We start from the raw sequence: 22,142 nt of genomic DNA on the forward strand, positions 1-22,142 counted from the left end.
GAGATGGATTGTGTATTCAAGAACACTAGGCAAATTATTATTGCATTAAGGGCATATTTGCATATTGAAAATGAATCATATGGATAAGTCCTAGGGAAGTTATCATTTTGAGAGGGAGGGGAATTCCTTTATGATCTTGGAACAGTGTTATCAAAAACGCGCCTTGAGGCGCAAAAGGCACGCCTCGCCTTGAGGCGCGGCCCTCTGTGCCTCAAGGCGCAAGCCTGAGGTGTGAGGCGCAAAAAAAATAATTCTTTTTTTAAGATTTCTAAGACATAATCAACAAGATTTTTGTAGGTTAATCTCATATATTTTCCAGTTATTTCAGTTATGTAATCAGTTTCTTAGTATATTTTAACTTTTGTTGGTTAATCTCATATATTTTCCAATTATGTAATCAGTTTTTATATGTTACTTAAAGTAACATATAAAAGTAACTTACTTTTATATGTTAATCTCATATTTTTTAGAACAATCTCATATATTTTAACTTTTGTAGGTTAATCTCATATATTTTCCAGTTATTTCAGTTATGTAATCAGTTTCTTAGTATATTTTAACTTTTGTTAGTTAATCTCATATATTTTCCAGTTATGTAATCAGTTTTTTAGTTACTTTTATAAGTTAATCTCATATACTTTAACTTTTGTAGGTTAATCTCATATATTTTCAGTTATTTCAGTTATGTAATCAGTTTCTTAGTATATTTTAACTTTTGTTGGTTAATCTCATATATTTTTCAGTTATGTAATCAGTTTTTAGTTACTTTTATATGTTAATCTCATATTTTTTAGTACTTATTTGAGATTTTCTATTTCTTATTGGTTGTTATTTCATCAATAAAGCATTTTTTATTTATTTGTATTTTTAGATATTTTTTATAAATTTTTTTAAAGTTAAAAAAAAATTGAGGCTTACGCTTTACGCCTCTCCTCGGTTTTTGGTGGAGCGCCTCGCTACGCCTCAATGCTTTTCACAACACTGGCCTGGAAAATGATCCCAATAGCATGCACAAATCTTACCAGAAATTGTGGCTAACTGGAGATCTTTGCAGGAATTAAGGCATCGCCAGTGTAACGAGCCAGAAGAGGTTGACAATTCTTCATGTGACCTTGTTCAGCACTCTTGCAAGCTATTAGAATAAAAAAAATCTGTGAGAAATGAAGAAAAATAGAGTAGAGAATGAGGAAGAAAAGAGGGAAAGTGGTGATTTCTAGAGTGATATGAGGGTGTAATCTGTGGACCCCTCTCCTCTTTCTTTATTAACTAGGAGGTTACAAACTTTTGTCAAATATACCCCTATGAGATGCTATGGGTCTAATCAAACTCATGGTCAAACCTGGTCAATCAGATTCTTGACAGAAATGATCCTCTCGTCTCTCTTCTTTTACTTGAAAAAATGAAGAGGTCTCACTGCCAAAAAAATCTCATTCTTTTACTTGAAAGAATGAAAGGTCTCACTCCAAAAAAAAAAAAGAGGCACGACCATTACCAGAAACATGCATAAGAGCAAACAACAACATCCGGATCTGGTATCTATGAGGCAACAGGTGGCCAATTCTGGTCAAGCCTCCTTATTTTCTGGTTAGAATGAAGAGAAGAGCTCACCAGAACTTCTCTTTTTTCTTTTCCAGAAACCTCTATTGAAGGAAAACATTATGAAAAAAAATTACTGTATCATGCAAAAGGGGAGGTGTATTTGTAGTTCAACTGGGAAATATGTTGGTAAAGTTTCACTTTGAGCAATGCGTCTTCTCTGATTTGGGTTGAAGGAGAGGAGACCAGAATGCCTGGATGTGTCAGCCCCTCTCCTTTTTCTGCTTTTCTTTTTTTTCCTTTTTTCGGAATTCCCCATCCTAGCGCTGGGGAAGGCCCCAAGGTGCATATTTTTCTTAGGTGGGACTCACAGTTATGTGAAATGCTTTTGCCATTTGCAGATCGTGTAAAATGCATGGGAAAGTAGAGATTTATGCAACATAACCTTCAAAGGTTTCAATCTTCTCGGGTTCGAAGACATGCCCTAAACCTTTACTTTGTTGAACTGATCAATCAGTTTGATCAAACTTGGTAATTATTGGCTTGTTAGTAGTTGATTTTAGGGAGCTGTTTTAGTTAGGTCTAAAAGTGATCGATTGAATAATGTACGATTCTTTGACTGCCTTCTGTGTAGGGTCCAGTCTTTCTTGTAAGATTTAATGTTTTATGGGTCCTTGTTTATTCGCAATCTGTACGGTATGACTTTGACACTGTTGTCTATTTTCACCTTCTTGTTGAGAAGTTGAGAACCATTTCTTTTACTGGCATTGAGATAAATACTACATTGGCAAAGAATGTGTTATCTCAAAACTTTTAACCTTAGTTCTTGTAAACAGACTGGTTGTTTCTTGTAATCTGTGTTTGCTTCAAATGCCAGTGGGCTCATTTATTAGTACCTGTAATTGGAAAGATTGTACTAGGCTTTTGGTTTTATCTCTTCCATTTTCTTGTGTCTAGCTATTCTAAACTTCTTTTTAAGCATATAATATAGATGATTTCTTTTTTCTGTTATTTTGCAGTATTCCTCGTCTAATTGGCGTATCAATACCTATGAAAGCAACTTTTTTCATTACTTATATTATGGTCGATGGCTGGGCTGGAGTTGCTGGAGAGATTTTGAGACTAAAGCCATTGATTATATATCATATCAAAAACTTTTTCTTGGTGAAGACTGAGAAGGATAGGGAAGAAGCGATGGATCCAGGAAGTATTGGTTTCAATACTTCAGAACCTCAAATACAGCTATATTTCTTACTTGGTCTTGTTTATTGTGTGATCACTCCTATTTTACTTCCATTTATTGTGGTCTTCTATGCCTTTGCATACGCCGTGTATCGTCATCAGGTAAAGTGTCTGGAACTTTGTTGGAACTGCTGATTGATCTTCAGTTTTAGAACATTCTGTTTTTTGTTTGTATTGTATCATTTTATATCTAAGCATTGTTGGATCATATTTATTTATGGGTCATGTTATAATGAATCACAACATAATGCCTTTTGAAGTTTGCAATGAACTGTCAATGCAAACATACATTATGCCAACTTATGGATGGAAGTGTCCTGCTCTTCTCTCTCCTTGGTATCTTGTAATTCTCAATGAGGATATGCAATCCACTGTAAAGTTTTGAATATCTGAATTACTGTGTTTGGCAGTACATTGAGATAATTTTTTAAAGTATTTGTAGAACACAGGTATTTTGCTGAGTGGAAAAATTTCGACTTCGCAGCCTTAAGATGACCAAATGGTTTTTGCCATAAGTTCAAGACAAATCCAGAAGCTTTGAAGTTATGTACTTTTGCGTCTTGATTGGCTCATTCTTTCAATTTGTTGTGTTCTAATTACAATCATAGAGACAAGCTATGGTGGGCAGTCAGTAATTACTGGATCACTTTAGGTTTGGATTAAGTTGACGAGATTGGATCTAGTCACTGGCACCCTTAAGGGTTGATGTTGACATAAACTTCATTAATTAAGGAGAAGTACTTATTGTTATAGTAGGACATGAGCAGTTGGATGTGTTTCCTTGTTTCATTTCACTCTTTTATTTCTCTTTTGTTCTGTGATTCCTAGATTAGGACTGGTCTTACTGGCTGAGTCAGGCTTAATAGAGTGTTTGAATGCAAGTGCTTTGAGTTAGTATGAGCCAAACCTAACCTTGAGTTGATCCAGGAGAGCCTAGAGACAGTTGTTTGGATCAAAACTCAAGAGTCAATTTTTGTTAGAGTTTTTCCCAGCTAGAGGAGTTTTCTAGGATCCTAAACTGTTAGACTGATAAACATTACTTCTAGTGGTGGCTCTTAGAAGTTTTTCTAGGAGTTTTCGACTTCCTAGATTATATTGTCCAGTGTTAAAATATATGTATCAATACATATATATATACACCATAATACCTGATAGGGGTATTATGGTCATTTCATATGTACCCGATAGGGGTGCTTGTTTTTCTTCCTTTTTTTATTTTTTGTATTTTTTTTTATTTCCTTTCTTTTTAGCCACTTAAGGGGCCCCACCATAGAGTTGTTGGGGCCCCCAACGGTCACAATTGTGACCATTGGGGGCTCCCAACGACTCCATGGGAGCCCCCTTTGTGGCCTCTCTTTCTCTCATTTCTCTTTGTAAAAATAGGGGTGAATCCCTTTGTATTTTCTTTATGCTTGAGCTCTCTCTCTCTCTCTCAATAAAGAGGCTTTTATATTTCTCAAGGCTTGGGTATGTGTTGTCCCTTAGTGGACTTGGGTATTGTCTCTTTTGATTGTCCATTGTAGGACATTACAAGTGCTTATAGCACTCTTTGTATTTCCGCATATCTCATTACATGGTATCAAAGCCAACCGGTTCTTGAGGAAAAAGCGTGGTATGTATATGTCTCATCTATTGTTTCTCTTCTTCTCACTTCTTGGTGGCATTATGGAAGCAAAAATCAACCTATCCTTCAAACTCAATGGAAAGAACTACATGATGTGGGCTTCGGCTATAGAGAACAACCTTAAAGGTAAGAAACTTTGGGGGTATGTTATGAGTTCCATTCCGGAACCTAGATTGGAGTTCACAAAGATCGAAGGTGGTCAAGAAAAGGCTCTTGAAGCAGATGCTCGACTCAAAGCCATTGAAAATCATCAAAAAAAAGTTGAAGATTAGGAAAGCAATCATGCAAAAATCCTTGCTTGGTTCATGAATAATGTCGAACTCAAGTTATGTGCTAATATAGCTAAATTTCATCGGGCCAATGAGGCTTCGTTTTTTATGAAGGGTATGTATACCCAAAAATATCTTGCAAGAGCATATTTTTTACAAGAAAAAATTAGAACCACCAAACAAGGTGATTCAAGTATTCAAGATTACTATAGTGCTTTAAATCCACTATGGGATGAGTTGGCTCTTTTAGAGCCAAAATGGGTTGCTATGGAAGTTGTCGAATTAAGACAAAAGCAAATGGAACAAGATCGATTGTTCCAATTTTTATTTCGGTTGCGTCCCGAATTTGAGCAAGTGAGGTCATCACTTCTCCATAGATCTATCTTTCCTCCAATAGAAGATGCCATTGCCAAAATCACTCAAGAAGAAACAAGGCTTGGCATGAGTAAGAATGTTGATGAAGTGCTTGCCGTATCCAAACCCAGCAACAATGTAAAAAACTATAAACTCCCCCACTTTGGTAAACAAGGAAACTAAAATGGAAGAAGAAAAATGATTGTTTGACATCATTGCTATGAGTCGGGTCACATTAAACCCGCTTGCTCAAAGCTCAATGGAATTTTCAAACCTAAGGTGGCCTCTCGTGAAAAATCTGTAAAAGTATCTTCAACAAGATACTAATATCAAGACCTTAATATTCTTGATATTCAACCCACCACGAAAGCACAATAAGAACACTTTAGAACACTTGTGCACAAAAAGCACAACCCACAAATAACTCACAAATGCACAAAGGCATAAAAACAATGGAATCAATTTATTGAGAACTTGGGCTTTGACTCAAAGCCATGAGAGAATACAAGGGGAGAGCCCCTATTTATAACAATCCAAAAGGGAGCCTTGGAGGGGCTCCACTCATAGACGTTGGAGCCCCTCCAACGGTCACAAATGTGACCGTTGGAGGGGCCCAACGTCTATTTGAGTGGGCCCCCCAAGGTTCCTTTAAGTGAAAAAATAAAAGAAATAAAAATAAAGAAAAAGAAAAAGTAAAAAGAAATTACAAACACATTCAAAAGGTGAATGTGCGTAAAATGGAAGAAAAGACGAAACTACCCCTATGACTAAATAATAAGAAATATATATTTTATATATATAAAAAGTAGATACATATACATATATATTAATATATGTATATGTATTACCTTATATATATAAAATATATATATATTACATTAGGTAATAAGGTACATAATTTAACACCCCCCCTCAAACTTAGGGCAGGATGACCGAGAGTTTGCTAAGAAGAAAGTTGAAACGCGGAGCACACAAGGCTTTGGTGAAGAAATCCGCCAATTGATATTCGGACGTGACATATGGAAGGTCAATGATTCCCTTGAGGTACGCCTCTCGAACATAATGACAATCCATCTCTATGTGTTTGGTCCGCTCATGAAAGGTGTGATTTTTGGCGATATAAATCGCACTTTTGTTGTCACAGCAAAGCTTGGTAGGTCCTTCAATAGTGATTCCCATGTCTTCCAGCAATTGGTGAATCCAAACAATTTCCATGGTAGTAGTTGCCATGGCACGATATTCGGCTTCAGTTGATGATAGAGACACCTTTTGCTGCTTCTTGCATCTCCATGAGATTAATGAGTCTCCTAAGAAAACACAAAAACCAGTGGTGGAGTGACGGTTATTTGGGTCACCTCCCCAATCAGAGTCAGTATAAGCAATTAACCTTAATTCAGAAGAAGAAGACAGAAAAACTCTCTTATTAATAGTGTGTTTTAGGTATCTTACGACACGTAAGATAGCACCCATGTGAACAGAAGTTGGTGCATGCTGAAATTGACTTGCCGTATGCACCGCATGTGAGATATCTGGTCTGGTGATACTTAGATACATCAACGATCCTACGAGCTGCCTGTAGGGAGTAGGATCGGAGAGAGGAACACCATCATCAATCTTCATTTTTGCTCCTACTATAGCAGGAGTTTCACAAACTTTATCATCTGTAATACCTGACCTGTCAATAATCTCAGATGCAAGCTTATTTTGAGACAAAAAATACCCTCTATGAGAGTATGCAACCTCAATACCCAAAAAATAAGTTAAGAAACCCAAGTCAGACATTTCAAACTTATCCTTTAAAATGGACTTTATGCTTTTAATCCCTTTAGAATCACTCCCAGTAATAAGCATGTCGTCCACATATAGCAACAGAATAACAATCCCTGCATTAGACTTTCTAACAAACAAAGCAGTATCAGTAAAGCATGATGAAAAACCATTATCTAACATCACAGAGTTAAACCTATCATACCAAGCTTTGGGAGCTTGTTTTAAACCATACAGTGCTTTCCGAAGATGAAGCACTTTCCCTTTAGGATACTCCATTCCAGGAGGAGCATCCATATATACTTCTTCGTTTAGATCTCCGTTTAAAAACGCATTCTTAACATCCATCTGATAGATGTTCCATTTATTTATTGAAGCAACGGTTATAAGACATCGGACGATGACCATCCGAGCAACGGGGGCAAAAGTCTCCTCATAATCAATCCCATATTTTTGACCATATCCTTTTGCTACTAAGCGGGCCTTATATCTCTCAAGAGACCCATCACACTTAGTTTTGACTTTAAATACCCATCTACATCCTATTGCTTTCTTATCTTTAGGAAGGTCTTGAAACTCCCAGGTTTTCGCTTTCTTTAGGGCTTCAAGTTCATTATTCATAGCAATTATCCATTCTGGGTATTTTCGTGCTTCCTCAAAATCCCTAGGTTCTATGTACGAGTGAATGGCGCTTAGACAAGCTCTATATTTTGGTGAAAAAGACTCATATGAGATGAACCTAGAAGGGGGTTTCTTGATCTTTCGGTCCTACGAAGATTTCCTTCACTTGAAGGGGTAGACTCATTATCATATCTTTCAAGGGCACTTCTAAAAGTACTCCTATCTCTATGAGAATAGGTTATAGGATCTCTATGTGGTTCTTCATTAATGGGTTGATCAGTATGAGTTTCATCATTTTGATTTGTTTCATCATCGCTAGTATCATCATCTTCAGTTAATAAATCAAACAGAAAAGAATAATCTATATTCTCGTCATTAGTTTCAAGTTTTTCGAAACCACTAACATTTTCCAAAAAGCTTACATTTCTGGAAACATAAAGTTTATCACTCTTAACATCATAACAGCGAAAACCTTTATGAGTTTCAGAGTAACCAAGAAAGGCACAAGGAATGGCCTTAGGGGAGAGTTTATCATTTTTATCAGTAAGGACAAAACATTTACATCCAAAAACCCTTAACCTGCTATAATCAGGTTCTTTTTCGTATAATTTTTCAAACGGGGAAATCTTGTTCAAGTTTTTAGATGGAAGTCTATTTATGAGATAGATAGAAGTAAGAGCGGCCTCCGCCCAAAGTTTTTTCGGTATATTTTGAGAAATGAGCAAAGTTCGTGTGGTTTCAATAATATGCCTATGTTTCCGTTCAGCCAACCCATTTTGTTGGGGGGTTTTGGGACAAGACTTTTGATGAAGAATTCCATAGTTTTCAAGATAGCTTTTAAATTCATTGGAAAGGTATTCACCACCCGAATCGGTTCTAAAAATTTTAAAATTTCCATTGAATTGATTTAAAACCATCATATGAAATGTTTTAAAGGTTGAAAAAACTTCATATTTATGTTTAAGAAAATATATCCAACTAAACCTAGTGAAATCATCCACAAAGATAACATAGTAAGAAAAACCTCCCTTGGATATCACCGGAGCTGGACCCCATACATCGGAGTGAACAATTTCAAAAGGTTTTGTTGTAAACATGGATCTTTGAGGAAAAGGAAGACTTCTCATTTTTCCAAGAATACATTCATTACAAACAAAATTTTCATTACAAAGATGCTTAATAAAAGGCAAATAAGAGATTTTAACAATGTTGGGATGACCCAATCTCTTATGCCATACATGAATATCTTTGTTTTGAGCAACATTACAAAATTGATTCTTGGGAATTTTAAGAAAATCAACATAGTAGAGGTCTCCTCTCCTAGAGCCTTCCCCAATCAATTTCCCGGACTGGCGATCCTGTATCCAACATTTATTAGAAGAGAACTTTATATCGCAACCATAGTCCGAGAGTTGAGAAACGGAAAATAAATTTAAGTTTAGCTTTGGAATAAGACGAATTTTTGGGATAAAAAAATCTTGTTTTTCAAAATTTCCCATTCCTTTAATTTCAAGAGGGGTTCCATCCGCGGTTGAGACAAAAGATGGAAGACGATTTTCAGAATAATTAGAAAGAAAACAATGACTTGGAGTCATATGGAACGAAGCACCAGAATCAAGTAGCCAAGATGTCTTACCAAGAGAGGAAGAAGATGACATGGCGGCTCCAGAGGTGCCTCCTTTGAGAAGAGGTTGAAGAGCATCCATAATTTGATGAAGCGAAAGAGGTTCATTTGATGTTGAAGGCCGTTCCTCTGATTGGGATGCTAAAGCCGCGGCGAGGAACTTCTTCCATTTGGTACAATTGGGTTTGATATGTCCCGGTTCTTTACAAAAATGGCAAGTTAATTTGCTATAATCTCTCTTGCCATATCGATCATTTTGCCCTTGATTTTTGAAATGGGGCGGTTTGTAGGTCTTCAAATTATTACCGGGTCTTGACACGGCATTGACCACTTCATAGTCATTTTGAGAAGGTGTAGCAAGAATACTTGGGTTATTTTTACTAATCCCCATACGTGTTTCCTCACCACTTAGCTTGGTGATGACATCTTCAATAGATGGGGAGGTAAAAGCCGATAGAAGGGAGGACCGAATTTGCTCAAATTCGGGTCTAAGACCATTTAAGAAGTTGAAGAAGCGATCTTCCTCTAGTTGTTTGTGCCTTAATTCAATAGCTTCTCCGCTCCATTTTGGTTCGAGCATGGCAAGCTCGTCCCAAATAGATGATAATTCGGCAAAATATTCCCGAATAGATAAATCATTTTGTTGAAGAGTCAAGGCTTTCTTTTGGAGGTAGTATTTGTGAGACAAGTCCCTTGACGTATACATTTTTTCAAGGTATAACCAAGCTTCGGAGGCTTTTTTAAATTTGATGATGTTGGCATTGATCTTGGTTTCTACGGACGAAAAAATCCAAGACAATATTTTGAAGTTCTTCATTTCCCACTCATCATGCCTTTTGGAATATTCTTCTAAGGCCTTTTGTCTATCTTCTCCTTCAAGAATCTTGATTTCCCCTTTCTCTATAATAGAAAGCTTGGGTTCGGGTTCCGATATGGAACCTTGAACATAACTCCAAAGACCTTTCCCTTTGATATGGGCTTCCATGTTGCCGGCCCAAACATGATAGTTCGAACCACTAAGTTTAAAACCAAGGGAGAAGTGGGAGTCTTTTTCACCCATTATGGAGAGGAGAAGATGAAAAATAAAGCGTACCTTAACGGATTTTCAACCTTTTCTTGACGAAAGTTGCTTCTAAAATATTGCCCGGAGCAAATGCTTTACTCAAAAACTTCACTAGCTTGAGGGCACGATTTTCGAGGTGCTTCACAAGAGGCGAGATACACGATCTTCTTTCTTCCAACGAGGCTCTGATACCATGTAAAAGTATCTTCAACAAGATACTAATATCAAGACCTTAATATTCTTGATATTCAACCCACCACGAAAGCACAATAAGAACACTTTAGAACACTTGTGCACAAAAAGCACAACCCACAAATAACTCACAAATGCACAAAGGCATAAAAACAATGGAATCAATTTATTGAGAACTTGGGCTTTGACTCAAAGCCATGAGAGAATACAAGGGGAGAGCCCCTATTTATAACAATCCAAAAGGGAGCCTTGGAGGGGCTCCACTCATAGACGTTGGAGCCCCTCCAACGGTCACAAATGTGACCGTTGGTGGGGCCCAACGTCTATTTGAGTGGGCCCCCCAAGGTTCCTTTAAGTGAAAAAATAAAAGAAATAAAAATAAAGAAAAAGAAAAAGTAAAAAGAAATTACAAACACATTCAAAAGGTGAATGTGCGTAAAATGGAAGAAAAGACGAAACTACCCCTATGACTAAATAATAAGAAATATATATTTTATATATATAAAAAGTAGATACATATACATATATATTAATATATGTATATGTATTACCTTATATATATATAATATATATATATTACATTAGGTAATAAGGTACATAATTTAACAAAATCTACCACCAAAGAAGATGAAGGCAAGAATGGTGACCTCAAAGAGACCCTTAGTCAAATATCCATGGCTCTTCAACAAATCCTTAAAGCTACTTCTTCCACGTCGGGTGCGGCCATTGCGTCTACATCATCACCCGGTACGTTCTCTTGGATCTTAGACTCTGGAGTATCTTTTCATATGAACCCTTATGAAAATGCCTTAGTCGATGTTTGCACCAATTCAAAAGGCTCTTGTGTTTCTACGGCCGATGGAACCTTTTTGAAAATTTCTATTATTGGAATTCTAAACTTAAAAAATTCACAAAATCTTTTTGTTCCAAAAGTTAGAGTTGTTCCAAAACTAAATTTAAATCTTTTTTCGGTATCCCAAATTGCCGACCATGGATGTGAAATATCTTTCTCATCTAATGGTTGCTTTGTGCAGGATCTCCGGTCCAAGAAGCGGATTGGGCAAGGCCATAGGAAGGGGGACCTCTACTATATGGATCATCTAAACCTTCCTATAAACTATTTTTGTTCTTATATTCAAGAAAAAAGTATTGAAACTTAGCATAAAAGGCTTGGTCATCCAAGCTATTCAAAAATATATCTTTTTTCGTTTGGAAACAAATTTTGTAAGGAAAAAACATTAATTGCAAAGATTGTATTTTTGAAAAAATGAATACTATTCATTTTCCAACTAGAACTTTTCTTTCTTTAAGACCCTTTGAATTGGTGCACTCGGATGTTTGGGGTCCATCTCTGGTCATGTCTAAAGGGAGTTACTTCTACTATGTCACTTTCATTGCTGACTTTACTCGATATGTTTGGATTTATTTTCTTAGTCACAAATCGGAAGTATTTTTCTTCTTTAAAGAATTTCATATAAAAATTCAAAATCAATTTCAAAGTAATATATCCACTTTGAGAACTGATTTCGGTGGTGAATACTTATCTAATGAATTCCAAAATTATTTAACTCAAAATAAAATTTGTCACAAAAAATCATGCCCTCTACTTCACAACAAAACGGACTAGCGGAAAGAAATCATAGCATATTATAGAAACCGCTAGAACATTGCTTGTCTCTAGAAATATTCAAAAAAAAATTGGGCCGAAGCCGTCTTAACCTCAACATACCTAATCAATAGAATGCCTTCCTCAAAATTAACGAATGCCTCTTCTTATGAAAAACTTTTTAAATTCTCTCCGGATTTCAATCGCCTTCGCATTTTTTGTTGTAAATGCTTTGTTCTCTTACATAAGAGAGATAAGTTGTCTCCAAGGGCAATTGAATTGTTTTTCTAGGTTATGGGGAAAATAAAAAAGGCTATAGGTGTTTTGATTTCAAAAAATGTCAAGTTGTACATTTCAAAAGATGTAACTTTCTTAGAAGATGAGAATTGTTTTGAAAAAATGGAAAAATCAAATGAAAATGATTATATGTTTTTACATGATCTTATTGATGACATAAATGAAGATTTTATGAATCATCTTGAAAGTATAGAAGACACTTGTGATGTGTCCAACCAAGTAATGGTTCTAGTAATGAAAATATTAATGTTTACACTCAAAGAGATCAAGAAAGGCCTATTAGTGCCTTAGAGAAATACTCTCAAATTTTTGAGTCGTCAAAAGAGCCCCCCATTTGGCACTCTTCTAGAGAATCAATACCACCTAATAGGTTTGTATCCTATGAGTCTTTAGCACCCAATTATCGGGCATGTTTGATAACCTTACATTCATATTATGAATGTAACGCCCCGAATTTTGTCCTCGAAATTCCATGGTAGGATTCACGTAGAGAACGTAGTCTAAAGGAATTTGGTATCGACAAAAATACACGTATATGGGTGAGCTCTCAACATACATCTCAACATATAAGAATTATGATAACACACAATGAGTTTCTAATGGAAGTTTGGGGCTAAAAGTCGGTTTCAACAAAATTCATACATAATTTCTTTGATAGCCAAATCCATACTAATTTACGAAAAGTCTTACCCTAAGTCAGTTAAAGTGTAGGTTCACTACTTTCTACTGGTTTAGTCAAGAATGATAGACACGACCTCACAAGGAATTACCGCCCTAGAGGGTATATCTGATCTTGGACAATACATTTCCTTATAGGAATTCACCGTCTTTGCGGCTACCCGCTCTTGGACATTGTAATTCCTCACAGAGATCTATTGCTCTGACCGAATTACCTGATCTTAATCATACGTACCCTCACAGATAATCCTTGGTGACAAGTTCTCAACAGGTGCCAAAATAGTGATATATGCATGAGTATAAATAACCACTCTCGGGGTCTATAACCATCGATATGGGCACAAACATACATATCGTTCACATGCATCACATCACTACATATGGCACTAAAAATCATGAAAGCACACCTTTCGCCAATATGATTTCCATGAACCACAGTCCATTATTGAACCTAAGCATATATCGGGAATCAACTAAACCTCAAGATACGTAACTTCTACGTAGTTCGAGTTATGCATACAGGACTCAAATCATATATGTGTCTAAGACATACATATCATTTCATGTGCACTAATAATTTTGACATCATATCACATTCGATGATTTCGATGTGAAACACGCGCACATATCTACTAAGAAATTTAGTTGGATATTCGTGATACGCACATCAATCATGCTACGCAAGTATAAGAGATTTCTTCAGACAATCATATATAATAAAACTATGTAGGCGTGATGCAGCATTCATCTAATAAGTCGAAATTAATCATTTGTAGGCGTGAATTCACCTATATGCTAATATGAGCATCATAATAAAAAAGAACAAGTAACATAACCAATAACAAAACAAAATAAATTATACTTACAGAGCGCTTGCAGGGTGTGGCGTGATCTTGATTTATTGTTCCCAGGCTCTGATACCAATTATAACGCCCCGAAATTTTTAACCCAAATTTATGTGATTTTTTTTTTCAGCGAAAAGAAGAACCAGTATAGAGTTAAGCATTTCAGAACATTACATTTGAGAGAAAACTCAACATAGGTATTTCATTTTATTATGATATGAACATTTAAATTACCATAAACCCAAGGAATCACTGGAACAGTAAATCAACAATCTTGATCCAATGCCTCATCCCGCAACCGCTCAGAAGTCTACTCGTTTACCTGAAAATGGTAAAAATTATAGGAATTAGACTACCACGTCTAAGTAGGAAAACTGTAACTTTTAATGCAGGTATGTCATGAATCTAGCATGTGATATGAGTGTCAAAGGTGATTCTCAACATATGTCTAAACAAGTAATATGTTTATGCAACAGAAGACAACATTCATATACATGAGTATGTGAACAGTTATATAACAACCATAACTGAGCATGTAAAGCTTAGTATGCAGCATTAATAAGCAAAAGAAGTATGGTATGCAACAGTCATAATAATAACAGAGTGTAACATTAATAAGTAAGTGAGATGTGTATTGCAACAATCATAGCATTAACATGTACAACTCTCAGATAATTGTTCAACTACCTCGTATCTACACATTTCATAATTTTATATCTTCACAAGCTCAAAATATAAAGCATGTTAAAGAACATAAACACACATCTCCAGTATTTCCACTCACTGTGATACCTAACTGCTCTAAATTATGTTTAAATTATCTTACCCCGTGGGTACACACGGGCACAGGTGACCATCTCAGAAGAGAACGTTCGGGGGTATATTATTCTATGTATTTTATTAACCCGAACATTCTAATGGAGATTGAATCCCCAAGGAAGCGACCAATAGCCGAGAGAATTTTCCAAGGGCTCAACTCAAAACAGAATGCATCCCTAACTTCTGCAGAAGACATGGAACTACAACGTAGGACACATAGGTAGTCCTGGTCCCTAACTCCGAGGACGGGGATCAACGAGCCGCTTCACGCTTGAAACACAACACAAGTCATCGAAGTTTTGTACCACCTACCCTCTCCAAGGTAAGCCTCAAAAACTTGTTTCATTCGTTATTTACTGTTCCGAAGTTCAGGGCATTTCCCCAACTTCCTCCTACTACCATAGCAGTAGATCCTAACCTTAGTCACTTTACCAAGGTATATAAACCATCCATATCCTTTTTCCACATTGACTTCTTAATCTCACTCAAAGTGCTCTAGTGCTTTTAAACCAGTCAAGCACACAATAATTACAATTAAGTTTTCATCACTCTTATTAACATAGCACGCTAGCCAATAACTCAAGTACCCACGTCGGGTAACCCATTCATATTGCCCTCTTAGGCAAAGCACATATCCATATATCACTAAATACACCATCATATGTGTGAAACCAATATAACAACCCCATTCCTCAACACAGGTAACAGGTTGCATACAAGCAATTCAAATTATATATTTTCAATTCATAATGAACCAAAGAAAAGCAATTCTCATAATCTAAATATATGCAACAAATAGTGTCAATACACATCTCTTTGATATGTCACACTCCTTTTCTACAAAAAGAGATAGAGAATTTATCATAAGAATTGGAAACTAACATTGAATATTAGAACATTTGCAGCTTAACAGGTAGAAGCGAATATGCAACTAAATAGGCATTTGAGCATTAAAACTTTGCAACTAATCTTCTGAATGTACGGCTTATCATGCATTTGAATCAGTAAGGCATATACATCATAACAGGCAACTAACTTGACATTTGGAAATATGGAATGCATGCCGCTTCATAAGAAATCAAGGATCATTATAATAAGTATATAGATCATGGGTATCTACATATCAGGAACATTTCTATAGCACAAGCTAGCGGCATTTGCATACGTATGAACCCAACACAGAGTACCATACATGGTATTACATCAATCCCCATCATAGCATTTCCAGCTAGCCGCTTTCAAGAACAGTTTAGAAGATTCAGAAGTAACATTAAACTTATTATGTTTACCAAATAACAATAGAAATATTTGGTTAATCAATCAATAAAGCACACAATGCTCAGACATGGTTTACTTATATATTTTTCCACATGAAATTAGGGGCCCAAAACAGAACCAAGACACACAACTTTGTAGATGATATAGAATCCAATGCAGAAATCAAGAAAAATCTATCGGCTCAAGAAGATAAATATGATCCAGGAAACAAATCTGATCAAGAAAACCCATAGGATCATGAAACAAATATGATCAAGACAATAAATATGATTAAGGAAACAAATCGGATCAAGAAAACCCATACGATCACATTATCTGAAGTAATCCATTCAGACAGACAAGAAAACAATAAATGAGAAAGTGTCATTCAATCACCTTATACCATCTGCTGATAATTTAAACCAAAACAATGACATCATCCACGTCGATTCATACATGCACCAAAAACTAGAAAAGGATATAAAATACCATCCAATCAGTTTATTTACTTCAAAGATAATATGCCAGCATCAATTCCCAAAGAACCTTTGAGACAGTTTCAGGCATAAAAGTGAGGACCACTACAGTGAACTCTCATTATTCAAGCTTCAAACTATATAGAGTGATAATTTCCACCAAACTACCAAGATCCCATCAAGAGAAAAGCACACCTAATAACTCAGTTGTCCAACAATAGAACATTAGGTTTACAAAACAAGGGAAAACTCAGAAAAAGATGAACAGAATCCACATTCGTATTCAGTGGCTGCCGAAATCATACTAATACCCTCGAAACAGAAATTTCAAATACGAAAATCAACTAAGACACATACACAGATTTCATCATTCGTTGTTGGCACAGTTCAAACTGAAACACATGACAGCAAGATCGAAGTAACACTCGGAATCCCTTGATGATCGTATGCAAACCCCCTCTATATAACAAAAATTCGAAACCCCCAAATCGTAGATTTGGGGTTTTCGGACTAGGGTTGATATACCCCCCCCCCCCTTCTTGACGGTCAAGATTTCCCATTCTTGACAGTCAAGATTTCTCTTCCTTGTCAGTCCAAATTCCCAAATCGTAGATTTGGGTTCTTGGACTCACCAAATCCCTGTTACCACGACCGTAAACCCCGACTCCCAGGATTAGTTGATTTGGGTTTATGCCAGCACACACCTAACCCCCTTCCAACTTGTTGTCGCAGCTGCCGAAACCCCAACTTACAGGCTTGGGTTTTCCGGCAGCCCAGAATCGCACTTGGTGTTTAAGGCATGCGAGATCTAAGCTTCTTGCCCTTTACCAACCCAACCCCATACAAAATCAGTCAATACATACAAAGAAAGCACAGGATCCTACCTCTTTCAGGATGAAAAATCGTTGGAGGTGTCGGCAACAGCAGTTGCAGGTGGTCGGCTTCCTCCGGCGTCGGTGCTTCTGCAGGAAAGTGCAAGATCGTCGACGGCGAGGAGAAGGGGATCCAGCGAGGTGGGAGGGAAGAGCCGAGAGGGAGGCGAGAGAGGTGGGTTAGGCGAGGTCCTCTCCTCCCATTTATCGAACCGAACCCCAGCAAGAATCTTGCAGTAACCCTCCCCGTTCCCTTTCTTGTTTTAATTTCACAAGAATCATGCCAGGCACGATTCTTATATATAGTGTTTATAAACAGCGAACCGGGTCCGGGTCCGGCTCTGGGTACGGGTCTCGCGACCCGCGGTGCCGCTGTACCGGATCCACTCTAACGTGGATCCGGGTCAAAAAAATGGATTGATGGATCCATAGTATGCTTTATTTGGGTCCACCCCCAATTACCCAATACTTTTTAATTATATTCTTTTGGATCCGGGTAACGGATCTCAGACCCAGAATGCATAAAATTACTCAAAAATTTGGGTTATTACAATGAACCCACTCATTATAATCAAGTTAAAACTCTACTAGATTGGGTTGAAGCAATGAAAATAGAATTAGATGCGCTTAAAAAGGCTAATACTTGGGAAATAGTCAAACTCCCTCTACATAAAAAACCTATTGGATGTCGTTGGGTATTTAAAGTTAAAACTAAAAGCAATGGATCCTTAAAAAGATATAAAGCCAGATTAGTAGCGAGGGGATATTCGCAAGAATATGGAATCAACTATGAAGAAACATTCGCTCTTGTAGCCTGAATGATTAGTGCCAGAACTCTAATAGTTGTTGCATTAATCAAAAAATGGCCTATATATCAACTCGATGTGAAAAATGCTTTTCTAAATGAGAATTTAAATGAAGAAGTATATATATGGATTCACCACCCGGAATTAATATTGGACAAGGTTGAACCCTTAAACTCTTAAAAGCCTTATATGGTCTTATACAAGCTCCCAAGGCTTGGTATGATCGTTTTAGTGATATCATGGTTCAATTAGGATTTCACTCCTGTTATACTGACACTGCTCTTTTTGTTAAAAGTGCAGGTACTAGCATTGTTATCTTATTATTTTATGTTGATGACATGATTATCACTGAGAATGATCAAAATAGTATTATTGATGTTAAAACCATGTTAAAAAATAATTTTGACATGTCTGATTTAGGCTTCCTTAGATATTTTCTTGGTATTGAAGTTGCATATTCTCCTAGAGGATATATTTTGTCACAAATGAAGCTTGTTGCAGATATATGTACAAATTCTGGCATTTCAGATGATAAAAAGGTAGAGACTCTAGAGGTCATTAATGTCAAATTAAGGTTGGAAGACGGGGTTCTTCTGGAAGATCCCACACCCTACAAGCAACTCATTGGATCTCTCACTTACCTAACCATCACCAGACCAGACATTGCTCATGTGGTTCACTCTGCAAGCCAATTTCAGCATGCTCCTACAACTGTGCATATGAACGGCGTGCTCCGGGTCATCCGATACATCAAAACACTATAAATAAAGGGCTATTTCTATCCTCATCTTTTTCATTAAACCTTCTTGCTTACACTGATGCTGATTGGAGAGGTAATCCTAATGATAGAATCTCAACTACCGATTTTTGTGTCTTTTTAGGAGATTCCTTAATTGCCTGGAGATGCAAGAAGCAACAAAAAGTCTTGCTATCTTATATTGAAGCTGAATACCGAGCTATGACAACCACAACAATGAAACTAGTTTGGCTTCGCAGTCTTCTCAAAGACATGGGGGTTGATATTGCTAGAGCTTCAAAGTTATGCTGTGACAACAAGAGTGTCTTATATATTGCAAGCAATCACACCTTCCATGAGTGCACCAAACATATCGAGATAGACTGTCATTATGTTCGGGATGAATTTTTACGAGGAACAATTATCCTTTCATATATCACTTCAGAATATCAGTTGGCGGACTTCTTTACTAAAGCCCTTCCTGCTCCCCGCTCCATGTTCCTTCTTGGCAAACTTTTCGTCGTCTCCCCGTAAAGTTTGAGGGGGGTGTTAAAATATATGTATCAATACATATATATACATATATGTATTTCTATAAATACACCATAATACCTGATAGGGGTATTATGGTCATTTCACATGTACCCGATAGGGGTGCTTGTTTTTCTTCCTTTTTTATTTTTTGTATTTTTTTTATTTCCTTTCTTTTTAACCACTTAAGGGACCCCACCATAGAGTCGTTGGGGCCCCCAATGGTCACAACTGTGACCATTGGGGGCTCCCAACGACTCCATGGGAGCCCCCTTTGTGGCTCTTCTTTTGAGGCCATGTGGCCTCCCTTTCTCTCATTTCTCTTTGTATAAATAGGGGTGAACCCCTTTGTATTTTCTTTATGCTTGATCTCTCTCTCTCTCTCAATAAAGAGGCTTTTATATTTCTCAAGGCTAGGGTATGTGTTGTCCCTTAGTGGACTTGGGTATTGTCTCTTTTGATTGTCCATTGTAGGACATTACAAGTGCTTATAGCACTCTTTGTATTTCCGCATATCTCATTACATCCAGTTCTAGGTTCCTGACTATATCATGCTGACAGTGGAGTGTAATGCACTCACCACTCATGAATCCAGTAGGATTTACATTTTGGATATTTCCAACAATAGACAACAAATTGCAAACGAGCTAATGCAAGGCTTTTATAGAGAGTATGGAACAATGGGTGAAAATATAAAAGTATCTCCAACAAGATACTAAGATCAAGACCTTAATATTCTTGATAATAAACCCGGCACGAATGCACAATAAGAACACTTTAGAACACTTGTGCACAAAAGCACAACTCACAAATAACTCACAAATGCGCAAAGGCATAAAAATAATGGAATCAATTTATTGAGCACTTGGGCTTTGACTCAAAGCCATGAGAGAATACAAAGGGGAGAACCCCTATTTATAACAACACCAAAGAGGGCCTTGGAGGGGCTCCACTTATAGACGTTGGAGCCCCTCCAACGGTCACAAATGTGACCGTTCGAGGGGCCCAACGTCTATATGAGTGGGCCCCCCAAGGTACCTTTTGGTACATTAAATAAAAGAAAATAAAAAATGAAAAAGAAATAAAAGAAAAAAATAAATTTACAATCACATTCAAAAAGTGAATGTGCGTAAAATAGAGGAAAAGACTAAACTACCCCTACAGCTAAACAAATAGAAATATATATTTTATATATATAATAAGTAGATACATATACATATATATTAATATATGTATATGTATTACCTTATATATATAAAATATATATATATTACATTAAATGTTTAGGTACATAATTTAACACCCCCCTCAAACTTAGGGCAGGATGACCGAGAGTTTGCTAAGAAGAAAGTTGAAACGCGGAGCACACAAGGCTTTAGTGAAGAAATCCGCCAACTGATATTCGGACGTGACATATGGAAGGTCAATGATTCCTTTGAGGTACGCCTCCCGAACATAGTGACAATCCATCGCTATGTGTTTGGTCCGCTCATGAAAAGTGTGATTTTTAGCAATATAAATCGCACTTTTATTGTCACAGCAAAGTTTGGTAGACCCTTCAATAGTGATCCCCATGTCCCAGCAACTTATGAATCCAAACAGTTTTCATGGTAGTAGTCGCCATGGCACGATATTCGACTTCAGTTGATGATAGAGACACCTTTTGCTGCTTCTTGCATCTCCATGAGATCAATGAGTCTCCTAAGAATACACAAAAACCAGTGGTGGAGTGACGGTTATTTGGGTCACCTCCCCAATCAGAGTCAGTATAAGCAATTAATTTTAACTCAGAAGAGGAAGACAGAAAAACTTCCTTATTAATATTGTGCTTTAGGTATCTTACGACACGTAAGATAGCACCCATGTGAACAGAAGTTTGTGCATGCTGAAATTGACTTGCCGTATGCACCGCATGTGATATATCTGGTCTGGTGATACTTAGGTACATCAACGATCCTACTAGTTGCCTGTAGGGAGTAGGATCGGAGAGAGGAACACCATCATCAATCTTCATTTTAGCTCCTACTATAGCAGGAGTTTCACAAATTTTATCGTCTGTAATACCTGACCTGTCAATAATCTCAGATGCAAGCTTAGTTTGAGACAAAAAATATTCTCTATGAGAGTGCTACCTCAATACCCAAAAAATAAGTTAAGAAACCCAAGTCAGACATTTTAAACTTATCCTTTAAAATGGATTTTATGCTTTTAATCCCTTTAGAATCGCTCCCAGTTATAAGCATGTCATCCACATATAATAGCAGAATAACAATCTCTGCATTAGATTTTCTATCAAACAAAGCAGTATCAGTAAAGCAGGATGAAAAACCATTTTCTAACATTACGGAGTTAAACCTATCATACCAAGCCTTGAGAGTTTGTTTTAAACCATAAAGTACTTTCCGAAGGCGAAGCACTTTTCCTTTAGGAGACTCCATTCCAGGAGGAGCATCCATATATACTTCTTCGTTTAGATCTCCGTTTAAAAAAGTATTCTTAACATCCATCTGATAGATGTTTCATTTATTGATTGAGGCAACGGTTATAAGACATCGGACGGTGACCATCTGAGCTACCGGGGCAAAGGTCTCCCCATAATCAATCCCATATTTTTGACCATATCCTTTTGCAACTAAACGGGCCTTATATCTCTCAAGGGACCCATCACTCTTAGTCTTGACCTTAAACACCCATCTACACCCTATTGCTTTCTTGTCTTTAGGAAGGTCTTGAAACTCCCATGTTTTTGCTTTTTTTAGAGCTTCTAGTTCATTATTCATAGCGACTATCCATTCTGGACACTTTCGTGCTTCCTCGAAGTTCCTAGGTTCTATGTAAGAGTGAATGACGCTTAGACAGGCTCTATATTTAGGTGAAAAGGACTCATATGAGATGAACCTAGAAGGGGGTCTTCTTGATCTTTCGGT

At 36.9% G+C, this 22,142-nt stretch overlaps 1 protein-coding gene across 3 annotated transcripts in view; it reads left to right on the top strand.

Annotated features, from left to right (window-relative positions):
• Positions 1-22,142, top strand: part of LOC149832041 (hyperosmolality-gated Ca2+ permeable channel 1.5-like) — a 138,023-nt gene that overhangs the window by 74,980 nt on the left and 40,901 nt on the right. For all 3 annotated transcript variants that reach the window (XM_090014277.1, XM_090014278.1, XM_090014279.1), the window contains exon 10: positions 2,556-2,880. In XM_090014277.1, the coding sequence (XP_089870403.1) occupies positions 2,556-2,880 (325 nt within the window). The remainder of the gene's footprint in view (positions 1-2,555; positions 2,881-22,142) is intronic.

This window comes from Nuphar pumila, chromosome 7 (genome assembly GCF_984573655.1).
Source record: "Nuphar pumila chromosome 7, dmNupPumi1.hap1.1, whole genome shotgun sequence".
In the NCBI taxonomy this organism is placed as follows: Eukaryota; Viridiplantae; Streptophyta; class Magnoliopsida; order Nymphaeales; family Nymphaeaceae; genus Nuphar; species Nuphar pumila.